Source organism: Melozone crissalis, unplaced genomic scaffold (assembly GCF_028551555.1).
Source record: "Melozone crissalis strain CALT ecotype California unplaced genomic scaffold, PUWL_Pcris_2 ptg000161l_1, whole genome shotgun sequence".
Taxonomy (NCBI): Eukaryota; Metazoa; Chordata; class Aves; order Passeriformes; family Passerellidae; genus Melozone; species Melozone crissalis.
Genome location: NW_026535932.1, coordinates 173,364 through 199,719, shown reverse-complemented (window position 1 = coordinate 199,719; position 26,356 = coordinate 173,364). Strand labels below are relative to the sequence as shown.

The window sequence follows — 26,356 nt, the reverse complement described above, 5'->3', positions numbered from 1 at the left end:
TGAACCCCGACCTGTCCCTGGAGCAGGACTGAGCTCACGGCCACGGTTTTTGGATGCCACGCGAGATGCCCCCAGCCTGGAGTTAAAGGAGGTGTGGGAGTTTGGCATGTCCCCAAACTAGGCCTTTGCTTGTCTTTTGTTGTGCTTTACTTCGTGTTTCTGATCAAATATCTTGTCCTGCTTTTTTGTTTTGTTTATTTTTTGTATTTGATAATAGGCAAAATATTAATTGTTGGCAATTGTTGTGCATGGCTGGATTAGCACAGGTCGTTCGTTGATGAAGAGGGAAGATTTCCACTCACTGAGTGTGTCTGAGTGGGTTCTGTCCTTACTGAACCATGGAAATGTATTCCTGACTTTTTCGTTGCTTCCTTCCCTTCCTCAACCCATTAAATTCGTGCTGCATCACCCTCCGAGTCTGCCTGGCCTTCTTTGCTCTCCCAGCCCCTTTTCCAGTGCCTTTGGGAGTCCCCACTTCCAGAAAACACCACGCAAATAATTTCAAAGGAGAATGAGTCAGATTCTGGTGGTGGAAAACTTTTAAAACCCAGCCTGAGACCCCTTATCCAAGGCAGAAAGGGACCTTGCAATGGGTGCCTCCTGCTGGAACATAAACAGGGAATTTTTAAAGAATTTTAAACTGGAAAAGTGTTTTAAAAGAAGGGCTCTCAGCTGAGATTCCTAAGGGAATTGTTGAGGGAGAGAAGCAGCAATTGGGGCATCCTTTTTTGGGGTGCAGCATCTCCTGGCAGTTGAGCTCAGCCCCTGGTGAGTCTGGAAGGGGAGGCGCAGAAGGATGGGGAGTGTTTCTCCCTTTGGAATTTGCTGGGTTGGGAAGCAAGTCTGGGACAGCGAGATTAAAGGACTAAAATTTAAAGAATTTTTAGTTCCAACCCTCTCTTAGGGTGTTTTAATACAAAGCTGAGCTTTGTCAGGCGTGGCTTTGCTCCTCCTGGATTGGGACGAAGGTGCGGTTTAGACACCCTGAAGGAAGAAGGTTTGGAAAGCTTCCCCTGAGGGCTCTGGGTGACTCAACATCCTGTCACCCCTTAAAATTTCTGATATCTCTGAAAAGTCTCGCTTGGAGTCTTTGTCTGCTTGTCCAGAATGAGGCTGAGCTGTAATTAAAGATGCTGATGAGCTTCAGCCGACTGCAGTCATTAGTGGAATGAAATTAAAGGAGGTAAATGAAAGAATTAATAATTTTAAAGAGGAGGTTTTCTTAATAAACACCAGAAGACAGTGGAAAGCTGGCAGTTTGATGTTCTATTACAGGACGAGCTTGGTCTGGATGAAATGTTTAATTTAATATTTTTTGCCATCTCATCTGAAGCTATTCCCTGATCAAAGGTGATGAATTCCAAAAAGTCCAATGGCTCCAAAGGGCTGTGACTGAGACATTGCTGAGAAGGTGGCTTGGACAGGTTCAGGTGGATATTTCTCATAACAAAATTAATTTCCTTACCCTTGCAACTCCCTTCTCATTAATTGAACCAAATCCCTTCCCAGATTGCAAAAAAACTCCCATCGAAGTTGGGATACTTCCTCCAAACATTCAGAAATCACATCAGAATAAAATATGACCCTCAAGCACCAGTTCCCCCTTCATTCCTGTCCCAAATCGCCTTTTGGGTTAAAACCTGGTGTGGCAACCAGTATAGCACAATTCTGAGGGAAAAAGGGAAATCTAGGTGGGTTTGTAGTCACTTAGAAAGTGATTTATTCACTGCTGCAGAAAAGGAGTGGGAATATCCTGTTAGAATGTTTTCCACAGGGAAGTATTTCTCCTGAAGATCTTGGTCCCACAGAAATAGAAAATGCCCATATTTTTTCAGAAATAATTTTTGTCAGCAAAAATTCCTTTCAGCACCAAATTCTGCAGAGCTGAGGCCAGAGCTGCAGCATCTCCTGGGTTTATGGGGAGAAAGGGAAGAGGCAGGAAGGCTCTCCAGAGCTTTTATGGCTTTCTGGATCTGCCTGGAGGATCCCAGACATTCCTGCACCTTTTATTACCCAGTCCCCGCAGGAGCTGTGGGTTTGCTTTGCATTTGGCCGGGTTCCCAGCAGGGAAATTGGTTTGTTTACTGTTTATGCTCATGATGGTTTTTCCTGGCCGCGGATGAAATCCACGACTCGTGAGGCCGCTTTCATCTCCCTGCTTTGCATCCATTAAATATTGCCGCCTCCATCGTGCCAACTCCACCTCCCAAAGTGGGGGTGAGTCAAAATCCCATTTGTTTAGGACTTCTGGCATTTTGGACACACACCTGGGAGCAGCCCCTGGTGTGGTAGCAGGTTTTAATTGGAGTCCTGAGTGTGCAATTCCAGCCGAGATAAGTGTCCAGGAGATTTCAGATCGCTGCTCCTTGTAATCTTCCCAGGAGCAACATCCCAAAAGCTCTCGGCTCCTGGGAGGAGAAGATGGAGCCATCCAGACAAGCTGGACTTAGGATCACCTTCAGAAGTGGAATTTGGGCTCTTTTTATCTTCTCTGTAGCTTTGGATGAGTTGGATTTCAAACCACAAGCTGCTCTTGGAATCGATAGATAATTATTGTTATAAAGGCAAGTCAGGGAATCATGGAATGGTTTGGGTGGGAAGGGGCCTTAAAAATAATCTAAACTATGGGCAGGGACACCTTCCACTATCCCAGGGTTTTCCAAGCCCTGTCCAACCTGGCCTTGGACACTTCCAGGGATGGGGCAGCCACAGCTTCTCTGGACAACCAATTTTTTTAACATTTCTGTGCATGCAGCAAGAACTTTGGGAAAGTCTGGTCAATCTTGAGGGACAGGAGAGTTTCCATCCATGGTGTCATCATTTTGGGTCATTCCAAACTGGGGACATCCAGCGACTGAGTTGATGCAAATTCTTATTTGTATTTCAAGGACTTCCAATCCTTCAAGGTGGAAGGATTGGAGCTGGTGGGGAAGTTTTGTGGAATCCATCAGGAATCTTGGCCACCCCTTTGAACCCCTGGTCATGTTCAAAGAGTCCTTCCCTGCCCATTTGCTGATCGTCCCCCATTTGCATGTCTGAGTGGTCCAGGGAAATGTTTGGGGAACTTTGAAGACTTCTGCTCTTCAGAAGTCTCCAACCAGCGTTTATTTCCCAGGAGATGTTGGGGCAGATACTCCCAGTTCGGGGCTGATTTGCCTGTCTCTGCCTCGGAGATTAAACACCACGAGAGCTTGGAATGCTCGGCCCTGCCCTCCAGTCTGCTCCGGCATTGTCTGCGATTACTTTTTAATCTGGAAATTGCCTTTGAAAAGGAACTGGAATTGCTGCACGCTGAGGTGATCTGTGAGACGTGCAAAGTGAAAGCCAGAATTGCCTTTCAAAGAAGGAAAAAAGGAACAGGAACATTACAAACGTCTCTAAATAACTGCTACTCATTTGGGGAACAATTTTGCATAATGGTGCGAAGCCCAGCAGGGGAAAGTAATAATTTAGTGGCAGATGTAAAAGGCTTTGGTGTCTTTGATGACCCCAAAGATGAGCTTGGGCAAGGCTTTGAGCAGCCCCAAATTCCCAGGCATCCTCCAGATGACCTCAATCGCTGTCCTGGTTTAATGTAGGGAGAAAACCCAACCTGGAGACTCCTGAGATGAAGGACTTGGACACTCAGTTCCCAAATTGTGTCTCAGGTTCCATCATGGGAGCGTGGTGGTTTAATAATAAAGGAATAGATCAGATGTTGCTCCTCTTTCATGCTTTCTGCTGAGTCAAGAAAATAAAATCTGTTCCCTCAAATAATCCATTTCTCAGTACCTTTGAGAGAGGGGAAGTTTAATCAGCTCTAAATGCTTTCTAATGATTTCATTTCCTTTATTTTTGTGTATCTCCCTCTGTTTGAGAGGAATTTGGTGAAACACTGAGGCAGAAATAGGAATTTCTGCCCTTCTCAGAACGAGGTGTGCCAAAAACTTGTGCCCTCCATGCAAGAGATTTCACAGGGAAGGTCACGGCACCTTTCCCGACGGTTTCATTCATCCGTGTCATGGTTCCTTGGGATGCAAAACAATTTCCTGAGTAACCCAGATGAATCAGCCTCTGATCAGGAATTAACCGGGCTCGTAAGATTTGAGGATAAAAGAAACCTCACCGGAGGAATGCATGCATTACAGGGAGGAAACGAAATCCAGGCAAGAAACACAAACAGAGAGGAAAAGTAAATCCCCAGCCAGGGGTACTTTGCATATGAGGAATCGTTAGCAATTGGCTGCTAATGAGCTACACGCACAATTTGTGTCCCAGGTCCTCGGGCTCTCTGGGCCAGGGTATAAAACCAGCCCTGTCTGAGGAGCTACAACCACTCCTGGCCTTCTTCTCCTTGGAGGAAAGGGTAAGTCTGATCTGCTTCCCATTTTCTTTGGATTGTTGCTGTCTTTGTGTTTTATTTTTCGAGGTTTGCGCTCTTTAAAATTGATGGGGAGACCTCGAAGCATCTTTTTCTCCAGGGAGGGACATTCTGTGAAGGGTGGAGGTCGCTCCTGTGCTGACCCCGGATTTTTTCATTTGCGCCACCCAAATCTTTCCATCCCAAGAAGTTCCGAGCTCTGCCTGAACGCTGCTCACACCTGGGAGCGGACGTGGGGAATCTGTGCAGAACTTTTGGCTCTCGGGATGGAATCACAAAATATTCGCGGTTGGAAGGGACCTCTGGAGATCTCCTGGGGCAGGTGGCACAGGAAAGCCTCCAGGAGGGTTTGGAACGACTCTGGAGAGGGAAACTCCTGGGCACGAGTGTCTGAATGTGTCCAGACGGAGATTCCCTGAACTCCCTTGCTCAGAGCTACCTGTGCCAAGGCCTCACGGTGAAATTTCTGCTCCTCATTTTTACTTAATGAGGAATTTTTTTTTGTTTAGTTTTGGTTTTGTTTTTGTTTTTGTTTTTTGTTTTTGTTTTTGTTTTTGTTTTTGTTTTGTTTTGTTTTAGTTTTTTTTATTTTATATTTTTTTTTTTATTTTTTATTTTTCTCTCTGTTTGGGGGCGCAGTTTGTCCTTGCTTTCCTGACTGCCTGCTCCCTCACCTCCCCGCTTATTTCAGGGCTGCAGGAGGGAAAGGAGAGCAGAGTCGCTCAGGAGGAAATGGAGCTGCCCTTTGCGGTGTGGAGAGCTCTGAGCTTCACTGAAATCCCCTTTCAACCCCAGACCAACCCTTCCTTCCACTCCCCACGCCCTCCTCGCGCTCTCCATCACCACAACAGCTTAATTACGCTGCTAATTGCACCTCGTTCCTTGCATTCCAGAACTCGCTGCCTTCCAGACTCTCACCCCGCAGCCATGTCCTGCTACGACCTCTGCGCCCCAAACTCCTGCGGCCCCACACCACTGGCCAACAGCTGCAACGAGCCCTGCGTCCGGCAATGCCAGGACTCCACCTACGTGATCCAACCCTCTCCTGTGGTGGTCACCCTGCCCGGACCCATCCTCAGCTCCTTCCCCCAGAACACCGCCGTGGGATCCTCGGCATCCGCGGCCGTCGGGGATGCTCTGAGCGCCGGAGGAGTGCCCATCAACTCGGGCAGCTCCTCGGGACTTGGCAGTTTGGGGTACTCGGGTTTGGGGGGGCTCTATGGGAGGTCCTACCGGCGCTCCAACCGCTGCGGGCCCTGAGGGAGCCGCGGGAAGGGATGAGCAGGAGATGGAAACGCGATCGGATGCAGGAAAGCGCGATCGGATGCAGGACTGAGCCCGTGCCCCCCCGCTTGCTGACCCCCGCAGCTTTGCCCCGAGCTCCCGGCGCTGCAGGAGCTTGGCTTTCCCCATTTGATGCCTTTCTGTGCAATCAGGGAGGTGAAAAATGTCACTCGATTGTCGCTGGGTGTCCAGCTGTAAAGCACTGCCTGGAAATGGGTGATGAATTTTAATCCCTTATTCAACCCTTCTGTATTCAACCCTTCTGCTTTCTTTTGCTGTATTTTTTTAAATTCCACTTCTTGCTCATTAAATAGATGGCGCATCACAATTTGTGGTTTGCAATGTTCCTTCTCTCTCTTCCTCTTTGGAGCCTACTCTGGCAGAAATTTGCCCGTGCATAAATTGTGAGTACCAAGCAGATCTGCATTTAAGTTACACCACGCTAATCACTGAGGAGTTAGAGAAATATAAACAATGAGTAATATCCTTTTTTTTTTTTTTTGGAGGGGGAACATTTTCCCTTTATCTCATTTCTGGAAGAACAATATGAAATATTGTTCTGGCTAGCAACAAATGGGGGAAAAGAGGTGGGAAAGCTAAATCAGCTTTACGGACAAAACTTTATTTAATTTATTCTCAACATCCTGTCTAAAACTCCTCTCCACAAATTCTAACCCATTTCCCCTTGTCCTGTCCCTCCAGGCCTTTGGAAATAATTTCTCCCCGTATATCTTTTTGGCTCTTTGAGACACTGGAAGGTGAAATGAGATCACCCCGGATCTCCTCTTCCTCAGGCTCAACAAACCCAGGCAGAACTTTCAAAACTCAATAGACAGAATGAAAACTTAGGTCTCGTCCTTCCCTTGTCGTCCTGCTAGGTTAGAAACGCTGCAATTATGTCTTGATTGTTTGCTAAGAGATGTGGTGATTGAGGGGCCTGGGGTGTCACCAGGAATCCTCAGAGCAAGAACAATTACTCAGAACCTCGGGGAAGTTAATGACGGGCAAATTGCTAAACAAACATTCCTCAATATCGCATTAAGTACCCCAATTAAACTCCCATTCCACATTTCAAACGCGGGGAGCAGGGCAGATCCTGTGATAAGGAAACCTCATCACGCTGGGGAGTTCTGCTCCCGGAGGAAAAAATAAATGACAAATAAAAACCAGAGAGGCTTTTGTGCAACACCAACAGCGGTTTAATGTCAGAGAGAAGAGCAACAACCGAGGGCGGGGAACACAAGCAATCCCAGGGGCAGCAGGAGATGCAGAATTCCAGTTCTGGGAGCAGGGACCAGCTCAGGACCAGGATAAGCCAGGGATGGAGGAGTCCAGGCACAGAGAGGGGATGGAGGGCTCAGGGTATCCCTAAGGGACGGAGGGATCAGGGAATCCCGAGGGGATGGAGGGCTGAGGGAATCCCGAGGGGATGGAGGGCTCAGAGCAGAGAGAAGGGATGGAGAGCTGAGAGCACACCCAGAACTGCTTGGCACACTCAGCTGCCACTGCCAGCGCCTCCTGCCCGGTGTCCCCATGGCCCGGGCCGGGCTCCAGGGCTGGCATTGCCTCTGGAGGCTGGCACTGCCAGGGGGGCTTTAGAAAACCCCACAGCTCCCACGGCGGGACCTGCTCCATCTCTGGGAGCCAGGCAGGGAATAGCCCAGGCCCCGCGAGGAGAAGCCGGAGCTGTAGGACCTCCCGCAATTGCCAAAGGAGCCCCCATAGCCCCCAAAGGAGCCCCCATAGCCCCCAAGGGAGCCTCCATAGCCCCCAAAGGAGCTCCCATAGCCAGTGTCACCCCCATAACCCAGGGAACGGCCGTAGCCAAGGGAGCCCCCATAGCCCAGGGAGCCCCCATAGCCCCCACAGCTTCCCAGGCCAAAGGAGCCCCCATAGCCTCGGGAGCCCCCATAGCCCCCGAGGGAGCCCCCATAGCCTGAGAAACCCCCATAGCCCTGGGAGCCCCCATAGCCCCCATAGCCCTGGGAGCTCCCATAACCTCCAGACCCAAAGGAGCCCCCATAACCTCCAGGCCCAAAGGAGCCCCCATAGCCCAGGGAGCTCCCATAACCTCCAGACCCAAAGGAGCCCCCATAGCCCAGGGAGCCCCCATAACCTCCAGACCCAAAGGAGCCCCCATAGCCAGAGGAGCCCCCCAAGGCCAGGGGGCCCCCAGAACCCCCAGAACCTCCCAGCCCAAAGGAGCCCCCGTAGCCCTGGGAGCTGCGGGAACTGAAGGAACGCCCCGGCAAGGCTGGGCCCGACGATCCCACAACGCTCTCCTGGGGGAAGGTGCTGAGGACAGGGCCTGGGATGGTCACCACCACCGGCGGGGGCAGGATCAGGGCTCTGGAGTCAGGGCACTGCTGCACACATGGCTCGTTGGAGCTCTCGGCGATGGGCTGGGGGCAGCTGATGCCGCAGGACTCGTTGGAGTAGGACATCCTTCTCTGCTGGGAGGCTGCAACGCACAACAGAAAGGACTTTAAAGCTAAACTGGCTGAGAAGAATCAGAATTAAACTCTGTGTGTGAAATATCAGAGGGAAACAGGTAAATTCAAAGTAATCTCATTATTGTATTAGTCTTCGTCTCACCATGATCATCCTTGCAAGAGAAATTGTGTGCTGGATAAATTAAACAAACTTATAGCAACCTGTGGCAAAGATTCAGTCAAAGGTGTAAGACCAGCAAGAAAGAAGCCAAGAGGAAGAGGAAAAGAGGCTCATAGGCTTTATGTAGTAATTCAGATTTTATGGGGATCAGTGCCGCCACTTACCTTGTTCGCTGTAGGGTTGGGAACAGGAGCAGTGGATGAAAGGCTCTGGGTGATGTGAGCTTTTATATCCTCCTCAAAGCCACCCCCTGAGCCTCCCATCCTTGTTTATTACAAAACCAACGCCACAGTGGGCGCTTCCATTCTGTCACCTCAGCAATGTCCCTCCCAAACTCGCGTGGCTGTGACACAACCGCTGATGGCAATCAGCTCCCTCGGAGGGCAATGCGAGGGGATTTGGGGAACTTGGGGCTGAGGGGTGGCCATGGAGTCATTGATTAAAGCAGTCCTGCTTGAGTCCAATTTTAATGTCCTGTTAATTGGGACATTTTAATGGCCACGTTAACCATGGTATGGAGCTGTTTGTGGTGCCACCTTCACCAGGTGAAGGTCACCCAAGTGGACCTAAAGTTGCGGCTCTGAGATGACATGAATTCTCCTTGTAGCTGAGTAGGGATTTACAAAAATTGTCCCCAAAGAGATCGAAATTAGTACAGTCAGAAGAGGCCTTGGCTTTAAGCTAATTCCAAATATTTCATGATTTCATTTGAAATCTCAACTTCCAGAAGTTCAATTTGAAATACATTAAAAATCTTAATTTTCTTTCCTCCCAACCCTGAAGTACTGACCACTACAGGAAAAAAAAATTAATAAAGTAGTAATAAAATAACAATATATTGCAGTAATAAAATAAAAAATATATTTTATTATGATGAGTCTGGGACATCCTGCAGTTATTTCTTTTCTTTCCTCTTGCAATTGTTTTCTAATTTTATGACATTGCAAAAGAGAAGCAATAAATTACCTCTAAATTGTAAAATAGCTCTGTTTGTGAAGTGTCATCAGGATTTGCCGATAATAATGAGAGGTACTGGAGGATAATGACTTTAAGCTGCCTCACAAATACTCGTTAACAGTCCGTGCTTGCAATTTCTGTTATTATCCTATTACATGGAGGCTGGGAGTTATGAGGATTTGTTCTGAGTTAGCAGCTCCCTTGTTATGAAACAACATTATTTAAAAATATCAATCAATGTCACTCCTCTTGATTCCTTAATCAGCATTTGATTAATAATTTCAGTGCTGGCAATGATTTAATTTTCATTCCTGAGCTCAAATTCTTTATTTTATTACCTGTTAACATGTTTGGGATGACTGTGACAAGTACATCATCTGCCATATCCAGTGCAACTTCCTCTTTAATTTAAGAGGCAGCATTTCGCTGAAATATCTTAAATTTTAGGGGAGAAATTAAAGCCTGACTGCAAATTATCAGAGTTTTCAGGCTTAACTATCAATGTTCTGCACAAAAGGGGTTTCAAACTGATGTTCTAAAATCTCAACTCTTGGAGTCTCACCTGTAAATATTTTGTCCATGAAATTGTGCCTCGTGACAGAGTCCTCATCTCACATGTCTCTGACCTGACGCTCCTGCCCCCCTTTTGGGCGCTGACATTTTCTTGTTTGTGTCTAACACACCAAATATGAATTTCCTGTGGGCGTTCACTAAGCCCCTCATGGTCCTGGAAGGATCTGGAACATTCCTCAAGTGTCACTGCCTCCATGACATTCCAAAACCAGCAGGGAATGGAGCAATGGAGCCCAGCTTGGAATTGTTGAGTGATTAATGGCATTTGAGCTGCAAACACGGATAAAACCCCCTCACGTTTCTAAAGCATTTGGAGATAATTAATATTTTCTTCACTTTTGAGACCCGTCTCCCTCTTTTTGTGCAGCTCCCGTGGATTTTCACGAGATTCACTTGAATTTCAAAAGACGAAGTTAATTAATCTGAACTCATCGAACCCAAAGCCAGCTCTCGTGATGGGGATTATTACCTCATCATTCACCAGCTCGATGCCCTCAAGTCTGTCCTGACATGGCCTCACGCCCGTTTTTTGCGCGTGGGGAGTGGCAGTGCAAAGCCAGCAGAATTAAATCCCTCCATGTGAGGGTTGTTCTATGTGGGACCGGAGGCACGGAGGGCGTTTTGTCCCTGTAAGCACTTTGGGAAATGTATAAAAGCTGCCACCACTCTGAGCCTCTCCATCCACTTCTCCTGAGTTATTCGCCTTGGTGAACAGGGTAAGTCGGATTTGAGCTCCTCTATCCTTCTCTATCCTTCTTTTTCCTCATCCAATTCTTTGATGTTATGGATTGGTAGATTTAACAATTGTGGGTCTGAGAAGGCTGTCATAGAATAAAATGTGAATTTTCACCATGCCACTTGGAATAACCATTTCCAGGCATTTTAGGTACAATGCGTGGCCGTAAAATTTAAAAATATCTGAGTGATCATTCTCACTTTGTGGGAATATAAGGGTAAATGTTCTGGTTTGGAAGCTGAAGGCTACTTGGGAAAGGACATGAAATTACAGAAATTGCTGCTTTGTATCTGACACTTCTTAACTTCCTATAGATAAATTGCTAGACTTAGTTGGATTTAATAAATTTATAAAGAGATAAAACCAGATTTGTCACAGTGTAAGAAGTACCATCAGAGATGACACCAGATGTTTTCATCTGTGTGTGACATCTCAGGGAACTTGACAGCAACCAGAATTTGATTTTTGTGGTCAGATAAGGGTCAGATTTGGAAAGCAACAAACTCTGGGCTCCCACATTTTCCATGGCAAAGCACAGACAGAATCAGGTGGAAATTCCTGGATCTGAAATCTTTTTCCTGCTGTGCGTTGCAGCCTCCCAGCAGAGAAGGATGTCCTACTCCAACGAGTCCTGCGGCATCAGCTGCCCCCAGCCCATCGCCGAGAGCTCCAACGAGCCATGTGTGCAGCAGTGCCCTGACTCCAGAGCCCTGATCCTGCCCCCGCCGGTGGTGGTGACCATCCCAGGCCCTGTCCTCAGCACCTTCCCCCAGGAGAGCGTTGTGGGATCGTCGGGCCCAGCCTTGCCGGGGCGTTCCTTCAGTTCCCGCAGTTCCCAGGGCTACGGGGGCTCCTTTGGGCTGGGAGGTTCTGGGGGTTATGGGGGTCCCCTGGCCTTGGGGGGCTCCTCTGGCTATGGGGGCTCCTTTGGGTCTGGAGGTTATGGGGGTTCCCTGGGCTATGGGGGCTCCTTTGGGTCTGGAGGTTATGGGAGCTCCCTGGGCTATGGGGGCTATGGGAGCTATGGGGGTTTCTCAGGCTATGGGGGCTCCCTTGGATATGGGGGCTCCCGGGGCTATGGGGGCTCCTTTGGCCTGGGAAGCTGTGGGGGCTATGGGGGCTCCCAGGGCTATGGGGGCTCCCTGGGCTATGGGGGCTCCCTTGGCTACGGCCGTTCCCTGGGTTATGGAGGTGACACCGGCTATGGGGGCTCCTTTGGGGGCTATGGGGGCTCCTTTGGGGGCTATGGAGGCTCCCTTGGGGGCTATGGGGGCACCCTTGGCGGCCATGGGGGCACCCTTGGCGGCTATGGGGGCTCCTTTGGCAATTGCGGGAGGTCCTACAGCTCCGGCTTCTCCTCGCGGGGCCTGGGCTATTCCCTGCCTGGCTCCCAGAGATGGGGCAGGTCCCGCCGTGGGAGCTGTGGGGTTTTCTAAAGCCCCCCTGGCAGTGCCAGCCTCCAGAGGCAATGCCAGCCCTGGAGCCCGGTCCGGGCCATGGGGACACCGGGCAGGAGGTGCTGGCAGTGGCAGCTGAGTGTGCCCAGAAATCCTGGGTGTGCCCTGAGTCCTCCATCCCCTCTTTTTGCCCTGAGCCCTTCATTACCTTGGTATTCCTGGAGCCCTCCATCCCTTCGGTATTCCCTGAGCCCTCCATCCCCTCTCTGTGCCCAGACCCCTCCATCCCTGGCTTATCCTGGTCCTGACCAGGTCCTGGCTCCCAGAGCCCAAGTTCTGCATCCCGGGCTGCCCCTGAGACCTTCTGGATTCCCTGCCCTCGGTTGTTGCTCTTCTCTCTGACATTAAATCGCTGTTGGCGTTGCACAAAAGCCTCTCTGGTTTTCATTTGTACTTGTTTTCCTCTGGGGGGACATTCCCTCTTGTGCTGGGAGGAGATGCCTGGGGTTTCTCACTTGGCCAAGGAACTTGGGTCTTTGTCATTTGGGAAAAGGAGGCAAAGAAACAGAAATTGAATGCAGGAAAATTTTATTGAGCCAAGAATGGCAGGAGAGGCAGGGAGAGGGAGGGTGGGCAGGCCGGAGGCAGACCAGGTGTCACGGGCTGCAGGAGGCCAGGGCAGCTTGTGCAGAGCTCAGCTTCTCCATGCTGGGCTGAGGCAGCGCCAGGGTCTTTGGGGCTGTTGCTGGTGGCTCTAGCAGGGCCCGCAGGTGTCCCAGAGCTTCTTGCTGTAGCGGGGCAGGGTGCAAGGGCTGCAGGCAGGAGCAGCGTAGGCTCTGCCAAAGGTGCAGAGGCCCCCCGAGGCCTGGGTGGCGCCGGTGCCATAGAGGCCGCCCAGCCCCAGGGAACCGCCAAAGGCCGGTGCTCCGGAGGAGCCCACCACGGCCTGCTGGGGGAAGGAGCTGAGGATGGGGCCGGGGAAGGTGACCACCACGGGTGGGGGCTGGATGAAGGCAGACGAGTCGGGGCACTGGCGGGCGCACAGCTCGTTGCAGCTCTCAGCGATGGGCTGGGGCACAGCCACGCTGGTCTTCGGTGGGCACAGGTCGTAGCAGGACATCTTGGCGTGAGAGAGATGAGGCTGAAATGGGATTCAGAAAAACAGGGGTTAGGACAGACATGGCGATCTCCCAGTTCTGTAGTGGACTGTTCTCAGACTTAACACAAACCCTGACTGACCAAACCCTTGCCCACCCTGCCCGGTGCTGACTTTGAGCCCTGCAGCCCCCTCAGAGCCCTGATCCCCACACCCCCAGACCTCACAATCCCTTCCCAAGTCCCTGTGCCTAGCTTGGAGCTGTCTGTCCTGTCCAAGGGTCATAGCATGACATCCTCCAGGGCTCAGGGTTGGTTTGCAAAAAACTGAGACATAAAAACTATAAAAACTCAGAAGCTGATGAGAGAAATTTTCAACATGATTGAAATCACGGCATTGTGGTTTATGTTCAGCCTTGGTCGTCATGGCCAACACTCACTGAGCACCTTAATAAAAAAATTCCTGTGTAAAACCATCCCCAGAATGACCAGACCTCACAGACTGATCTTTGCTCTGGCCCCACATGGTTTTTTCATTCAGCTTTTGGAAATGCCTACCCTGAAGAACAATATAAGAACCCCAGTCCCATCTCCCATGAATTTCCCCGAAGTTGAGAAGTTGGGAAGATCTGGGGACTCCCAAAGATTTTGGGACACCCAAATCCCCCATTTCCCACTGGTTTCATTAAGAATAATTCCAGACAGAAACAATGTAAAACTGTTCTAAATCTCAGCATTCCTAAAGGAATCTTCTGCAACTGCTCTGGTACAGGGTCTGATTAAATAAATAGAAAGAAATTAAAAATTCATACTCACTAAGCTCCTCAAGGCGAATGAGCTGAGAGAAGTGTCTGGATGGACCCAGGCACTGGAGCTTATATAGAGGATCCAAACATTCCTGAGGGCTTGGAATCTTGCTTGGACTGGGGGTTCTGCCTGAAATAAATTGTTTACCAGCTTTGAGTCACAAAAGTTTGGAGTTTGTGGCAGTTCTGATTTCATTCTCATTCTCCTATCGTGTGATGTCGGAGTTTCACCACCTTGATTTCTTTAATCTTGGGTCTTAATTGGTGCTGGCAACTCCTGGCATCATTAGAGTGACCTCACTGGAATTACCATGTTCATTAAGCTGACTCCACATGTTGCTTCTTCCTTTACAACCTTGTCATGAGCTCGTCTGCTCCAAGATTTTGTAAGACTCATCTCTGGCTGACATGGACATTTTTCCTTAACAGCCCTTTAAAATTATCTGATAAATTAATTAGAAGCAGAAACCAGTTTATTTCAGAACTACCCAGGAATAAATGTGTTTTCCAGCCCTAATTAAAGAGACCTTGTTGGTCAGACATGGATTTGAGGGGTCATGAATATCTGCTGAGATCATCCAGGACACTCAGCAATTCCCCAATAGTTTTCCATTGAGAGGAAGGTTTGGAATCAATCCCACATAAAAATCACTTTAACTAACAAGGTTTTAGTGGGAAATAAATTTCAGATGCTGGATGTTCCCATATCAAGTCCTGTGATTCCAAATTTGAGGAAAAATCAAAGAGGCAGATCAAGGTTGTTCTTTAATGTCGTGGGTGCAATCTCTTGTCAAGAGTGTTCTGGCCCTTCTTGAGAAAAATACTTTGTAATGATTTCACAAACATTCATTATCTGCTGTTCAACCCAGCTAATGTTCGGTGTTGTATGACATGAGTGATCTAGACATTTCACTCTTACACAATCCCAGCTGCTTTAATGTGCAGGAAACAAGGTGGTGCCTGCCATTACTTTAATTAAGTCATTATTTCTGCCATTGGAAGTCAAGGGTTAATGATTAGTGCAGCTCTTCTTTTCCTTCTTAAAAAAAAAAAATCCTGTCTGTATCTCTGGTTGAACCCACTGTGAGTTAAAGATTCCACCTTTGCTGTATTTGCCTTATTTCAAGCTAAATTTTCCATTTAAAAATGTTTATTATTATTATTATTATTATTATTATTAGTAGTAGTAGTAGTAGTAGTAGTAGTAGTAGTAATAGTAGTAGTAGTAGTAGTAGTACCACCTTTATTTTATTATTATGTATCTTTTCTTGGTGATTTTTCAGAGCACAACTTTTAGGTTTTCACCTGTATCCTGTGCATTTTACAGACCCTTGTTATTCCTGAGAAATCTCCCCAGAGATCTGCTCTTAATTCCTACACTGAAAATTGGTTGTTGTGGTCCAAATATTGGTTTCATGCAAATATTTTCATTTCCACTGCAGGTGAAAAAGGATTTGGGTTTAGGTTTGTGTTTTGTTTGTTGCCCCAAAAAGTTCCCCTGTATTTGCTGCAGGGGAAGGAAAAAAATTATTCTCCAAGCACAGAAAGGGATTGAGTCGTTCCCACATCTCCCAGCCTGGGGGGATTTACTTGCCTTGATTTATATTTTACAAAAATCTGACAGTCAGTGCAAGTTGTGCCTCATCCCTGGCACAAACTCCCTTTAAATCCAATCTCTTTTGATGGGCTGCATCGGAACCCCCGTGGGCAGCAGGGGAGGGGAGATTCTGCCCTGCTCAGGTGAGACCTCACCTGCAGAGCTGCCCCAGCCCAGGGAGGACCTGGAGCTGCTGGAGGGAGCCCAGAGGAGGCTCCAGGATGATCCAAGGGATGGAGCAGCTCTGCTGGGAGGAAAGGCTGAGACAATTGGGATTATTCTGTTTGGAGAAGGGGAAGCTCTGAGGTGACCTCACTGTGGCCTTGCAGGACCTGAAAGAGCTACAAAAAACATGTACAAAAAACTGAATAGCAATCAAGTTTAATGGAATAGTTATTGATAGAGTAAGCTTCTCAAATATGAATTAGGAATTCTCTTTTCTATGAATGTGTTTGTGAAATTATGCCCTTGTCTCCCAGCTAATGGAGACAAACAGAAAAAAAAATGTATAAGATGGATATATTCTCTAAGTGTTTTCACTACTTAATGCTATGAGAATCCCTTTCCCAAGAGATGGAGTGACAGGATAAGGGGGAATGGGACTGACAGGGAGGGGGTTTAGATCCAATTTTGGGGATAAATTCCTCCCTGTGAGCATGGGGAGGCCCTGGCACAGGATATTCCATGGCTGTCCCATCCCTGGCAGCGCCCAAGGCCAGGCTGGACAGGGCTTGCAGCAACCTGGTGTGGTGGAAGCTGTCCCTGCCCATGGCAGGGCGTGGAATGAGATGATTTTAAGATCCCTTCCCACCCAAATAATTCCATGATTCTGTGATTACCTCTCTCGACTTTGTATTAAAAACACCACAATTTCAGCACTCTCTGGAATACAAAATTTATTTTGAGGGGTTCCTGTGAGGAAAAAAACCTGAAAGTGCAGATTTTCTGAGGAACAAGGGCCGTGAGAGCACTTGGGAAGCACTGAGCAGTGATCTCTGCTCCCTGTTTTGTTGCATTGTAGCCCTTGCATGCCCCAGAGCTGATTAACAGCGCCCAAAGCAGGGAGGAGCGGCCGAGCACCTCAGCCCTCATCAGATCGTTCGTAGCCGCTGGGTTTGGCCAGGCCGGGCCCTGCCCTGCTCTGACTTTCCCTTTTGTGTCATCCAGGGCAGGCTGGTCCTCTCAGAGTGGCTCCAGCACTCCCAGGCCCTCTTCAGAGATCTAAACAACCAGAAATGGTCAAGTTGAATAGCTCTGTTATAAGCAGGTAAGACCTCAAGTGAGTAATCAGCACCATTTAAATAAAAAAAGATGAAAACGCAAAAATTCGATGCATAGAAGATTTATTGCAGGAACAACTTGTATAAATCACAGAGAGTACAAAGGAAAATATGGGAAAAGGAGAGGAACAAAGAGAATCCAAAATATAAAGCTAAATTTTATAATTCATGCAAATGTCAAGAAGCAGGGCTGAATAAATGCAAAGACTACATGAGGTTGATATAACCGAGATAAACAATAAAGACCAAAGAAAAGAAAAGAAAAATTAAATTCTGATACATAATAAATTCACAAAATAAAACATTAGGGATTACATTTTCAAAGTGGAGACAAAGTAAAATACTAAATATAGGAAGAGACAAGTTTTAAGGGAAAGAGCAAAAATGGCAAAGATTTAGATGAACAATTTCTAGATTCCTCCATTGCTGACAGACAAAAAAGACTCCAGGATAAGCCTAGCAGGGCCCGCAGGTGTCCCAGAGCTTCTTGCTGTAGCGGGGCAGGGCGCAAGGGCTGCAGGCGGGAGCAGCGTAGGCTCTGCCAAAGGTGCAGAGGCCTCCCGAGGCCTGGGTGGCGCCGGCGCCATAGAGGCCGCCCAGCCCCAGGGAGCCGCCAAAGGCCGGTGCTCCGGAGGAGCCCACCACGGCCTGCTGGGGGAAGGAGCTGAGGATGGGGCCGGGGAAGGTGACCACCACGGGTGGGGGCTGGATGAAGGCAGACGAGTCGGGGCACTGGCGGGCGCACAGCTCGTTGCAGCTCTCAGCGATGGGCTGGGGCACAGCCACGCTGGTCCTGGGCACTGGGCACAGCTCAGCGCTGGTCCTGGGTGGGCACAGGTCATAGCAGGACATCTTGGAGTGGGATGCGAGGGTGCTCTGCAAGAGAGGGCAGCCATGGCAGGAGAGCAGCCCAGGGCAGTGACCGAGTCAAAGGCCAGGGAGTCAGAGAGCCGCCAGCAGAAGCGCTGGCACACTTACCCTTGTTCCGGAGGAGGAGAAGGTGGCCAGGGCACTGCTTGATCCACTCTGGCCCAGGCAGGGCTTTTATAGCAGCCCCGGCATTGCTCAGCTCCAGCCTGGCCAATCTGTAGCCGATTCCTGGGTGCCATCCCTGCTATGAAGGATCTGACATGGCAGGAAGGCCAAGATCACCTGGGCAGTGGGATGTGCTGGGCGGGCACCTGGGGGATGCTGACTCAGGGAGGGGCAAGGTCCGCACAGCCCCGGTGTCAGCAGCAGCAGCAGGGAGTGTCCCCTGTGCAGATTGGCCAGGATGGAGCTGAGGAATCCCCATGCTTGCTATAAAAGCCCTGCCAGGGCCAGAGTGGAGCAAGCAGTGCCCTGGCCACCTTCTCCTCCTCAGGAACAAGGGTAAGTGTGCCAGCACTTCTGCTGGTGGCTCCCTGCTCCAGCCGCGGCCCCTGTGGCTCGGGTGCTGCTGCCCTTGGCTGCTCTCCTGCCATGGCTGCCCTCTCTTGCAGAGCACCCTCGCATCCCACTCCAAGATGTCCTGCTATGACCTGTGCCCACCCAGGACCAGCGCTGACCTGTGCCCAGTGCCCAGGACCAGCGTGGCTGTGCCCCAGCCCATCGCTGAGAGCTGCAACGAGCTGTGCGCCCGCCAGTGCCCCGACTCGTCTGCCTTCATCCAGCCCCCGCCCGTGGTGGTCACCTTCCCCGGCCCCATCCTCAGCTCCTTCCCCCAGCAGGCCGTGGTGGGCTCCTCCGGAGCACCGGCCTTTGGTGGCTCCCTGGGGCTGGGTGGCCTCTATGGCACCGGCGCCACCCAGGCCTCGGGGGGCCTCTGCACCTTTGGCAGAGCCTACGCTGCTCCTGCCTGCAGCCCTTGCACCCTGCCCCGCTACAGCAAGAAGCTCTGGGACACCTGCGGGCCCTGCTAGAGCCACCAGCAACAGCCCCAAAGGCCCTGGTGCCGCCTCAGCCCAGCATGGAGAAGCTGAGCTCTGCACAAGCTGCCCTGGCCTCCTGCAGCCCCTGACACCCAGCCTGCCTCCGGCCTGCCCACCCTCCCTCTCCCTGCCTCTCCTGCCCTTGTTGATGCAATAAAGCTTTTCTGCATTCAGTTCCTGTCTGTTTTCCTCCTTTTCTGGAGTCATGAATTGCCCTGGGGATGGGGAATTCTGGGAGTGGGATGGGAATCCGTCTTGGGGGATTGTCTGGGCAACTGAAAATGGAAGTGGATAGAAAATATAAATGGGAAGTGGACAGTGCATGGTGACATGGGGAAGATAATGAATTCAAAGGGGAAAGGGAATCAGAAGACAAAGTACTGGGTTTAGAGGGAGGAAGAAAAGGAGAAGATGATGGAGAAGATGATGGAGAAGGAGAAGGAGAAGGAGAAGGAGAAGGAGAAGGAGAACGAGAACGAGAACGAGAACGAGAACGAGAACGAGAACGAGAAGAGGAAACAGAACATGAGACATGAGGTGACAAAGAAGTTTTAAAAAGAGAGAAAGAAAAAGAGATAGAGAACGAGAGATGGAACTGATGATGCAAATAAAAAATATATAGGGCATAGTGATGGGCAAGTTTGTCTCTGATTTCTGTCCCTGATTCCTTATTCAAAGCCATGGGTGATGCAGAGGCACAGGAGATGTGACAGCCTGTGCTCCTGGATGGCTCCCAGCTCTGGGGACAGTTCATCTCATTGCCAGCATGGTGGCAGGTCTTTAAAGGCCCATAGTGTCATTGCCTGTGAGCAGGGGATATGTCTACTTTCAGGTACAGTGCTCGCACCTCCTTGTCCTTGACCTGGTCCGTGTCCTTGTCCTTGACCATATCCTTATCCTTGTCCTTGTCCTTCCTCTTATCATTTCGTGAAGCATTCCCTCTTCTCTCCTTGACATCAATCCACTTCCACTTTGTTGCTGTTTTCTTCTCCAATGCAACTGCCCATGTACCCATTCCAAATTCTATTTTACCGATACTGTAAGCTTCCATTTTCAGTTTTCCAAGGAACACTGATTCTCCTCCCACTTTTGGAATTCCCCATTCCCTGGGGTCTTCATGACAGGACAAAAAAAAGCAAAGGAACAGGAATTGGATGCAGGAAAACTTTATTGTACCAAGAAAGGCAGAGGAGGCAGGGAGAGGGAGGGTGGGCAGGCCGGAGGCAGGCTGGGTGTCACAGGCTGCAGGAGGCCAGGGCAGCTTGTGCAGAGCTCAGCTTCTCCATGCTGGGCTGAAGCGGTGCCACGGCCTTTGGGGCTGTTGCTCGTGGCTCTAGCAGGACCCGCAGGTGTCCCAGAGCTTCTTGCTGTAGCGGGGCAGGGCGCAAGGGCTGCAGGCGGGAGCAGCGTAGGCTCTGCCAAAGGTGCAGAGGCCCCCCGAGGCCTGGGTGGCGCCGGCGCCATAGAGGCCGCCCAGCCCCAGGGAGCCGCCAAAGGCCGGTGCTCCGGAGGAGCCCACCACGGCCTGCTGGGGGAAGGAGCTGAGGATGGGGCCGGGGAAGGTGACCACCACGGGTGGGGGCTGGATGAAGGCAGACGAGTCGGGGCACTGGCGGGCGCACAGCTCGTTGCAGCTCTCAGCGATGGGCTGGGGCACAGCCACGCTGGTCCTGGGCACTGGGCACAGGTCAGCGCTGGTCCTGGGTGGGCACAGGTCATAGCAGGACATCTTGGAGTGGGATGTGAGGGTGCTCTGCAAGAGAGGGTAGCCATGGCAGGAGAGCAGCCAAGGGCAGCAGCGCCTGAGCCACAGGGGCCGGGGTTCGAGAAGGGAGCCACCAGCAGAAGCGCTGGCACACTTACCCTTGTTCCCGAGGAGGAGAAGGTGGCCAGGGCACTGCTTGCTCCACTCTGGCCCAGGCAGGGCTTTTATAGCAACCATGGGGATGGCTCAGCTCCAGCCTGGCCAATCTGCACAGGGGACACTCCCTGCTGCTGCTGCTGCTGCGGCTGCTGACACCTGGGCTGTGTGGCCCCTGCCCCTCCCTGAGTCAGCATCCCCCAGGTGCCAGCCCAGCACATCCCACTGCCCAAGAGATCATGTCCTCCCTGACACGTCACATACTTGATAGCCGGGATGGCACCCAGGAATGGGTTCCAGCAACAGGTTTAATGGTCCAAAGGGGTGGGGCAGGGCTGGAATCAGCCTGGGCCAGATGGACCCTATGAAGTTCAGGCCTGACAGGAGAGTTCTTTGTTTGCAGTCTCGTGGAACCCCCTCGGCACTGACTGCCAGCAGATGGAGTCTGGTTCTGCTGGGCTCTCCCGTAATGCAGAGATGCCCTTCGTTTTGAGGGATTCTACTATTCCTGCCCCACACGCACCAGCCCCTGACAGGTGTTCCTCTAACCTAAGTGCCATCCCTGTTATCAGGGATATGACGTGCCAGGAAGGACAAGATGGCGTGGGCAGCGGCATGTGCTGGGCTGGCACCTGGGGGGATGCTGACTCAGGGAGGGGCAGGGGCCACACAGTCCTGGTGTCAGCAGCAGCAGAAGGGAGTGTCCTCTGTGCAGATTGGCCAGGACGGAGCTGAGGAATGCCGGGGCTGCTATAAAAGCCCTGCCTGGGCCAGAGTGGAGCAAGCTGTGCCCTGGCCACCTTCTCCTCCTCGGGAACAAGGGTAAGTGTGCCAGCACTTCTGCTGGTGGCTCCCTGCTCCAGCCCCGGCCCCTGTGGCCGGGGCGCTGCTGCCCTGGGCTGCTCTCCTGCCATGGCTGCCCTCTCTTGCAGAGCACCCTTGCATCCCACTCCAAGATGTCCTGCTACGACCTGTGCCCACCCAGGAGCAGCGCTGAGCTGTGCCCAGTGCCCAGGACCAGCGTGGCTGTGCCCCAGCCCATCGCTGAGAGCTGCAACGAGCTGTGCGCCCGCCAGTGCCCCGACTCGTCTGCCTTCATCCAGCCCCCGCCCGTGGTGGTCACCTTCCCCGGCCCCATCCTCAGCTCCTTCCCCCAGCAGGCCGTGGTGGGCTCCTCCGGAGCACCGGCCTTTGGCGGCTCCCTGGGGCTGGGCGGCCTCTATGGTGCCGGAGCCACCCAGGCCTCGGGAGGCCTCTGCACCTTTGGCAGAGCCTACGCTGCTCCCGCCTGCAGCCCTTGCGCCCTGCCCCGCTACAGCAAGAAGCTCTGGGACACCTGCGGGCCCTGCTAGAGCCACCAGCAACAGCCCCAAAGGCCATGGCACCGCCTCAGCCCAGCATGGAGAAGCTGAGCTCTGCACAAGCTGCCCTGGCCTCCTGCAGCCCGTGACACCCAGCCTGCCTCCGGCCTGCCCAACCTCCCTCTCCCTGCCTCTCCTGCCCTTCTTGGTGCAATAAAGTTTTCCTGCATCCAATTCCTGTTTCTTTGCCTCCTTTTCTGCAGTCATGAAGACCATTGGAATGGGGGTGTTTCACGTGTGGGAAGGGAATCAATTTTGCTGGTATGACCACAGGAAATGGGAATCTAAGAGGAAGGGGAACGTTAAAAAGAAGAGGGAATAGGTCATTGGAGGTTAAAGTGGAGATGCAATTGAAATCAAAGTGGAAATGAAAGGATACGACAAAGAACTTTTGGAACCGGAGATGTGAGGAGACAGAGAACCAGGCAAAGAAGAATGAGACGCAGTACAAGAAATAGAGAGAAGATGAGAAGGAGAAGAATTTGAAGGAGGAGAAGGAGCAGGTCAAGGACAAGGACAAGCACAAGCACAAGGAGAAGGAGCTCTGAATATTCTGCCTGAAGAAAGACAGATCCCCCAACTTGCTGGCCGAGAGACCAGTGGCTCTTACACATGTGCAGTTGTGTTGGCAAAGAGTGGGCTTGGAAATGGAGTTTGGACCCATTCCAGCGCAAAGGCTACGAGAGCTCCAATTCCTCTGTGCCGCAATGGCTCTGCTAAAGGACCTGGGACAGAAGTCAGAGAGACTTCCTCATTAATCTTCCCTGTACGATAAATTTCTTTTGATCAACTTCTTCTCCTTCCCCTGCTATGTCTTACTCTATCTGCTTTATATTTTTCCAAATCCTTGTTTCCCATCTTCTATTTCCTCTTCTCCTTCTTCTACTTCCTCTTGTATTTCTTCTTCGGGTTCTCTTTTCTCTTCTTCTCCTCCTTCCCCTCCTTCCTCTGCTCCTTCTCTTCCTCTGACTTCTCCTTCCCCTTGTCCTTCTTGTGCTTCTCGTCCTTCTGAGCCTTCTCTACCTTCTCCTAATCCAACCCTGTCCCATCATTAGCTATCTCTTCACTCAGTGTGCATTTTGGTATCATTTTCTTGTCTACATTATTGTCCTCTGTTCATGTCCCTCATCTCTTTCACTTTTCCTTCGTCTTCCATCTTCCATTGATCCCGGCCGGCTATCCCAGAAACGTCATATGCCCTCCCACTCTTAGAATATCCTCATCCCCGAGAATATCCTGTTTTTCGCAAAGGAAGCAAAGAGAAAGGAATTGGATGCAGGAAAACTTTATTGCACCAAGAAGAGCAGGAGAGGCAGGGAGAGGGAGGGTGGGCAGGCCGGAGGCAGGCCGGGTGTCAGGGGCTGCAGGAGGCCAGGGCAGCTTGTGCAGAGCTCAGCTTCTCCATGCTGGGCTGATGCGGTGCCACGGCCTTTGGGGCTGTTGCTGGTGGCTCTAGCAGGGCCCGCAGGTGTCCCAGAGCTTCTTGCTGTAGCGGGGCAGGGCGCAAGGGCTGCAGGCGGGAGCAGCGTAGGCTCTGCCAAAGGTGCAGAGGCCCCCCGAGGCCTGGGTGGCGCCGGCGCCATAGAGGCCACCCAGCCCCAGGGAGCCGCCAAAGGCCGGTGCTCCGGAGGAGCCCACCACGGCCTGCTGGGGGAAGGAGCTGAGGATGGGGCCGGGGAAGGTGACCACCACGGGTGGGGGCTGGATGAAGGCAGACGAGTCGGGGCACTGGCGGGCGCACAGCTCGTTGCAGCTCTCAGCGATGGGCTGGGGCACAGCCACGCTGGTCCTGGGCACTGGGCACAGGTCAGCGCTGGTCCTGGGTGGGCACAGGTCGTAGCAGGACATCTTGGAGTGGGATGCGAGGGTGCTCTACAAGAGAGGGCAGCCATGGCAGGAGAGCAGCCCAGGGCAGCAGCACCTGAGCCACAGGGGCCGGGGTCGGAGAAGGGAGCCACCAGCAGAAGTGCTGGCACACTTACCCTTGTTCCCGAGGAGGAGAAGGTGGCCAGGGCACTGCTTGCTCCACTCTGGCCCAGGCAGGGCTTTTATAGCAACCATGGGGATGGCTCAGCTTCAGCCTGGCCAATCTGCACAGGGGACACTCCCTGCTGCTGCTGCTGCTGCTGCTGCTGACACCGGGGCTGTGCAGCCTCTGCCCCTCCCTGAGTCAGCATCCCCCAGGTGCCAGCCCAGCACATGCCGCTGCCCATGCCATCTTGTCCTTCCTGGTACGTCATATCCCTGATAACAGGGATGGCACTTAGGTTAGAGGGACCCCTGTCTGGGGCTGATGCGTGTGGATCAGGAATGGCAGAAGTCTTCAAGATGAAGGCCATCTGTGCATTACACTCTAGCCCAGCAGAACCAGACCCCATGTGCCCGCAGTCATTGCCCCGGGGGTTCCATGACACTGGGAACAAAGACTACTCCTGGCAGGCCTGATCTACGTAGTCCAAAGAGCAGAGATGTCCATGTGAGCCAGGCCGATTCCAGCCCTGCCCAACCATTTGGACTATTAAACCTCTTCCTGGAGTCCATTCCTGGGTGCCATCCCTGCTATCAAGTATGTGATGTGTCAGGAAGGAAAAGATCACTTGGGCAGTGGGATGTCCTGGGCTGGCACCTGGGGGATGCTGACTCAGGGAGGGGCAGGGGTCACACAGCCCTGGTGTCAGCAGCTGCAGCAGCAGCAGCAGCAGGAGGGAGTGTTCCCTGTGCAGATTGGCCAGGCTGGAGATGAGTAATCCCCATGGTTGCTATAAAAGCCCTGCCTGGGCCAGAGTGGAGCAAGCAGTGCCCAGGCCACCTTCTCCTCCTCGGGAACAAGGGTAAGTGCGCCAGCGCTTCTGCTGGTGGCTCCCTGCTCCAGCCCCAGCCCCTGTGTCTTGGGTGCTGCTGCCCTGGGCTGCTCTCCTGCCATGGCTGCCCTCTCTTGCAGAGCACCCTCGCATCCCACTCCAAGATGTCCTGCTACGACCTGTGCCCACCCAGGACCAGCGCTGAGCTGTACCCAGTGCCCAGGACCAGCGTGGCTGTGCCCCAGCCCATCACTGAGAGCTGCAACGAGCTGTGCGCCCGCCAGTGCCCCGACTCATCTGCCTTCATCCAGCCCCCACCCGTGGTGGTCACCTTCCCCGGCCCCATCCTCAGCTCCTTCCCCCAGCAGGCCGTGGTGGGCTCCTCCGGAGCACCGGCCTTTGGCGGCTCCCTGGGGCTGGGCGGCCTCTATGGCGCCGGCGCCACCCAGGCCTCGGGGGGCCTCTGCACCTTTGGCAGAGCCTACGCTGCTCCCGCCTGCAGCCCTTGCGCCCTGCCCCGCTACAGCAAGAAGCTCTGGGACACCTGCGGGCCCTGCTAGAGCCACCAGCAACAGCCCCAAAGGCTCTGGCGCTGCCTCAGCCCAGCATGGAGAAGCTGAGCTCTGCACATGCTGCCCTGGCCTCCTGCAGCCCATGACACCTGGCCTGCCTCCAGCCTGCCCACCCTCCCTCTCCATGCCTCTCCTCTCCTGGTTCATACAATAAAGTTTTCCTGCGTCCAACTTCTATCTCTTTGCCTCCTTTGCGATATACAGGACATGCTCGGGGATGAGGATATTCCAAGACTGGGAGGGTAAATGGTATTTCTGGGATAGCCAGGGTCAATGGAAAATGGAAGACAAAGGAAAAGTAAAAGAGATGAGGGACATGGGCGGAGGACAATAATGTAGACAAGAAAATGATACCCAAATGGACAGTGAATCAAAAATAGCTCCTGATGGGATAAGGTTGTGTTAGGACAAGGAGGAGAAGGAGGAGAAAGAGGAGAAAGAGGACAAGAAGGAGGACAAGAAGGGGAAGCAGAAGGAGGCGGAGGATGATGAGATGAAGGAGAGGAAGGAGGACAAGGAGGATAAGGAGAGGAAAGAGAATGCAAATAAGAAAGACAAGAGGAAGTAGAGGAAGGAGAAGAATAAATAGAAGATGGGAAACAACGATTTGGAGAAATATAAAGAAGGAAGACTATGTCGTAGAAACTGATGGCGAAGGGAATGATGGCAAGGAAATTTCATGTCCAGGAAAGAGTGACAGTGAAGTGTCTCTCTGATTTCTGTCCCACATCCTTTAAAAGAGCCATGGTGGCTGAGAGGGCTTGGAGCTCTGGTAGCATTTGCCCCAGGTTGGCTCTCAGCTCCATGGCCAACCCCAGTCATGGCAACAAAGCTGCAGGTCCATGAGAGCTCAGGGTCTTATGGACGGCAAGCCAGGAGATCTCTCTGTCTTTAAGTAGAGTGCTCAGAGCTCTTTGTCCTTGTCCTTCTCATACTCCATCTCCTTCTCCTTCTCCTTTTTCTCCTCCTTTTCCTTACCCTTCTTCTCTGTCACCAAACCTCACCAGTTCCCACAGCTATCCTTCGTATGCTTCCATTTCCACTTTGATTTCATTTTCACCTCCACTTTAACTTCCAGTGTCCCATCCAATTCTGTACAACCTTCCCCTTTGTATTACACATTCCATTCCCATATCACCCATCGGTGATGCTC

General features: G+C 51.8%; 5 protein-coding genes and 5 pseudogenes across 5 annotated transcripts; 5 read left to right on the top strand and 5 right to left on the bottom strand.

The window, feature by feature from the left end:
• Window positions 1-5,287: 5,287 nt before the first annotated feature.
• Window positions 5,288-5,620, top strand: LOC128948850 (feather beta keratin-like). Its single transcript, XM_054293610.1, has one exon. The coding sequence runs from the start codon at window positions 5,288-5,290 to the stop codon at window positions 5,618-5,620; it is 333 nt and encodes a 110-aa protein (XP_054149585.1).
• Window positions 5,621-7,239: 1,619 nt separating this feature from the next.
• On the bottom strand, window positions 7,240-8,088 carry LOC128948840 (scale keratin-like). The gene has a single exon (XM_054293600.1). The coding sequence runs from the start codon at window positions 8,086-8,088 to the stop codon at window positions 7,240-7,242; it is 849 nt and encodes a 282-aa protein (XP_054149575.1).
• Window positions 8,089-11,134: 3,046 nt separating this feature from the next.
• On the top strand, window positions 11,135-11,959 carry LOC128948839 (scale keratin-like). Its single transcript, XM_054293599.1, has 2 exons — window positions 11,135-11,499; window positions 11,626-11,959. The coding sequence occupies exons 1-2, from the start codon at window positions 11,135-11,137 to the stop codon at window positions 11,957-11,959; spliced, it is 699 nt and encodes a 232-aa protein (XP_054149574.1).
• A 715-nt stretch (window positions 11,960-12,674) lies between these two features.
• Window positions 12,675-13,049, bottom strand: LOC128948851 (scale keratin-like). Its single transcript, XM_054293611.1, has one exon. The coding sequence runs from the start codon at window positions 13,038-13,040 to the stop codon at window positions 12,675-12,677; it is 366 nt and encodes a 121-aa protein (XP_054149586.1). The 5' UTR covers window positions 13,041-13,049.
• Window positions 13,050-17,154: 4,105 nt separating this feature from the next.
• On the bottom strand, window positions 17,155-18,161 carry LOC128948838 (scale keratin-like). The gene is made up of 3 exons (XM_054293598.1): window positions 18,086-18,161; window positions 17,851-17,879; window positions 17,155-17,550 (listed from the first exon to the last, which is right to left on the bottom strand). Exons 1-3 carry the CDS (start codon window positions 18,159-18,161, stop codon window positions 17,155-17,157), a joined length of 501 nt encoding a protein of 166 aa, XP_054149573.1.
• LOC128948837 (scale keratin-like) lies at window positions 18,160-18,599 on the top strand (annotated as a pseudogene).
• A 1,342-nt stretch (window positions 18,600-19,941) lies between these two features.
• Window positions 19,942-20,550, bottom strand: LOC128948836 (scale keratin-like; annotated as a pseudogene).
• A 517-nt stretch (window positions 20,551-21,067) lies between these two features.
• LOC128948835 (scale keratin-like) lies at window positions 21,068-21,821 on the top strand (annotated as a pseudogene).
• A 1,461-nt stretch (window positions 21,822-23,282) lies between these two features.
• Window positions 23,283-23,891, bottom strand: LOC128948834 (scale keratin-like; annotated as a pseudogene).
• Window positions 23,892-24,751: 860 nt separating this feature from the next.
• LOC128948833 (scale keratin-like) lies at window positions 24,752-25,191 on the top strand (annotated as a pseudogene).
• Window positions 25,192-26,356: the final 1,165 nt, after the last annotated feature.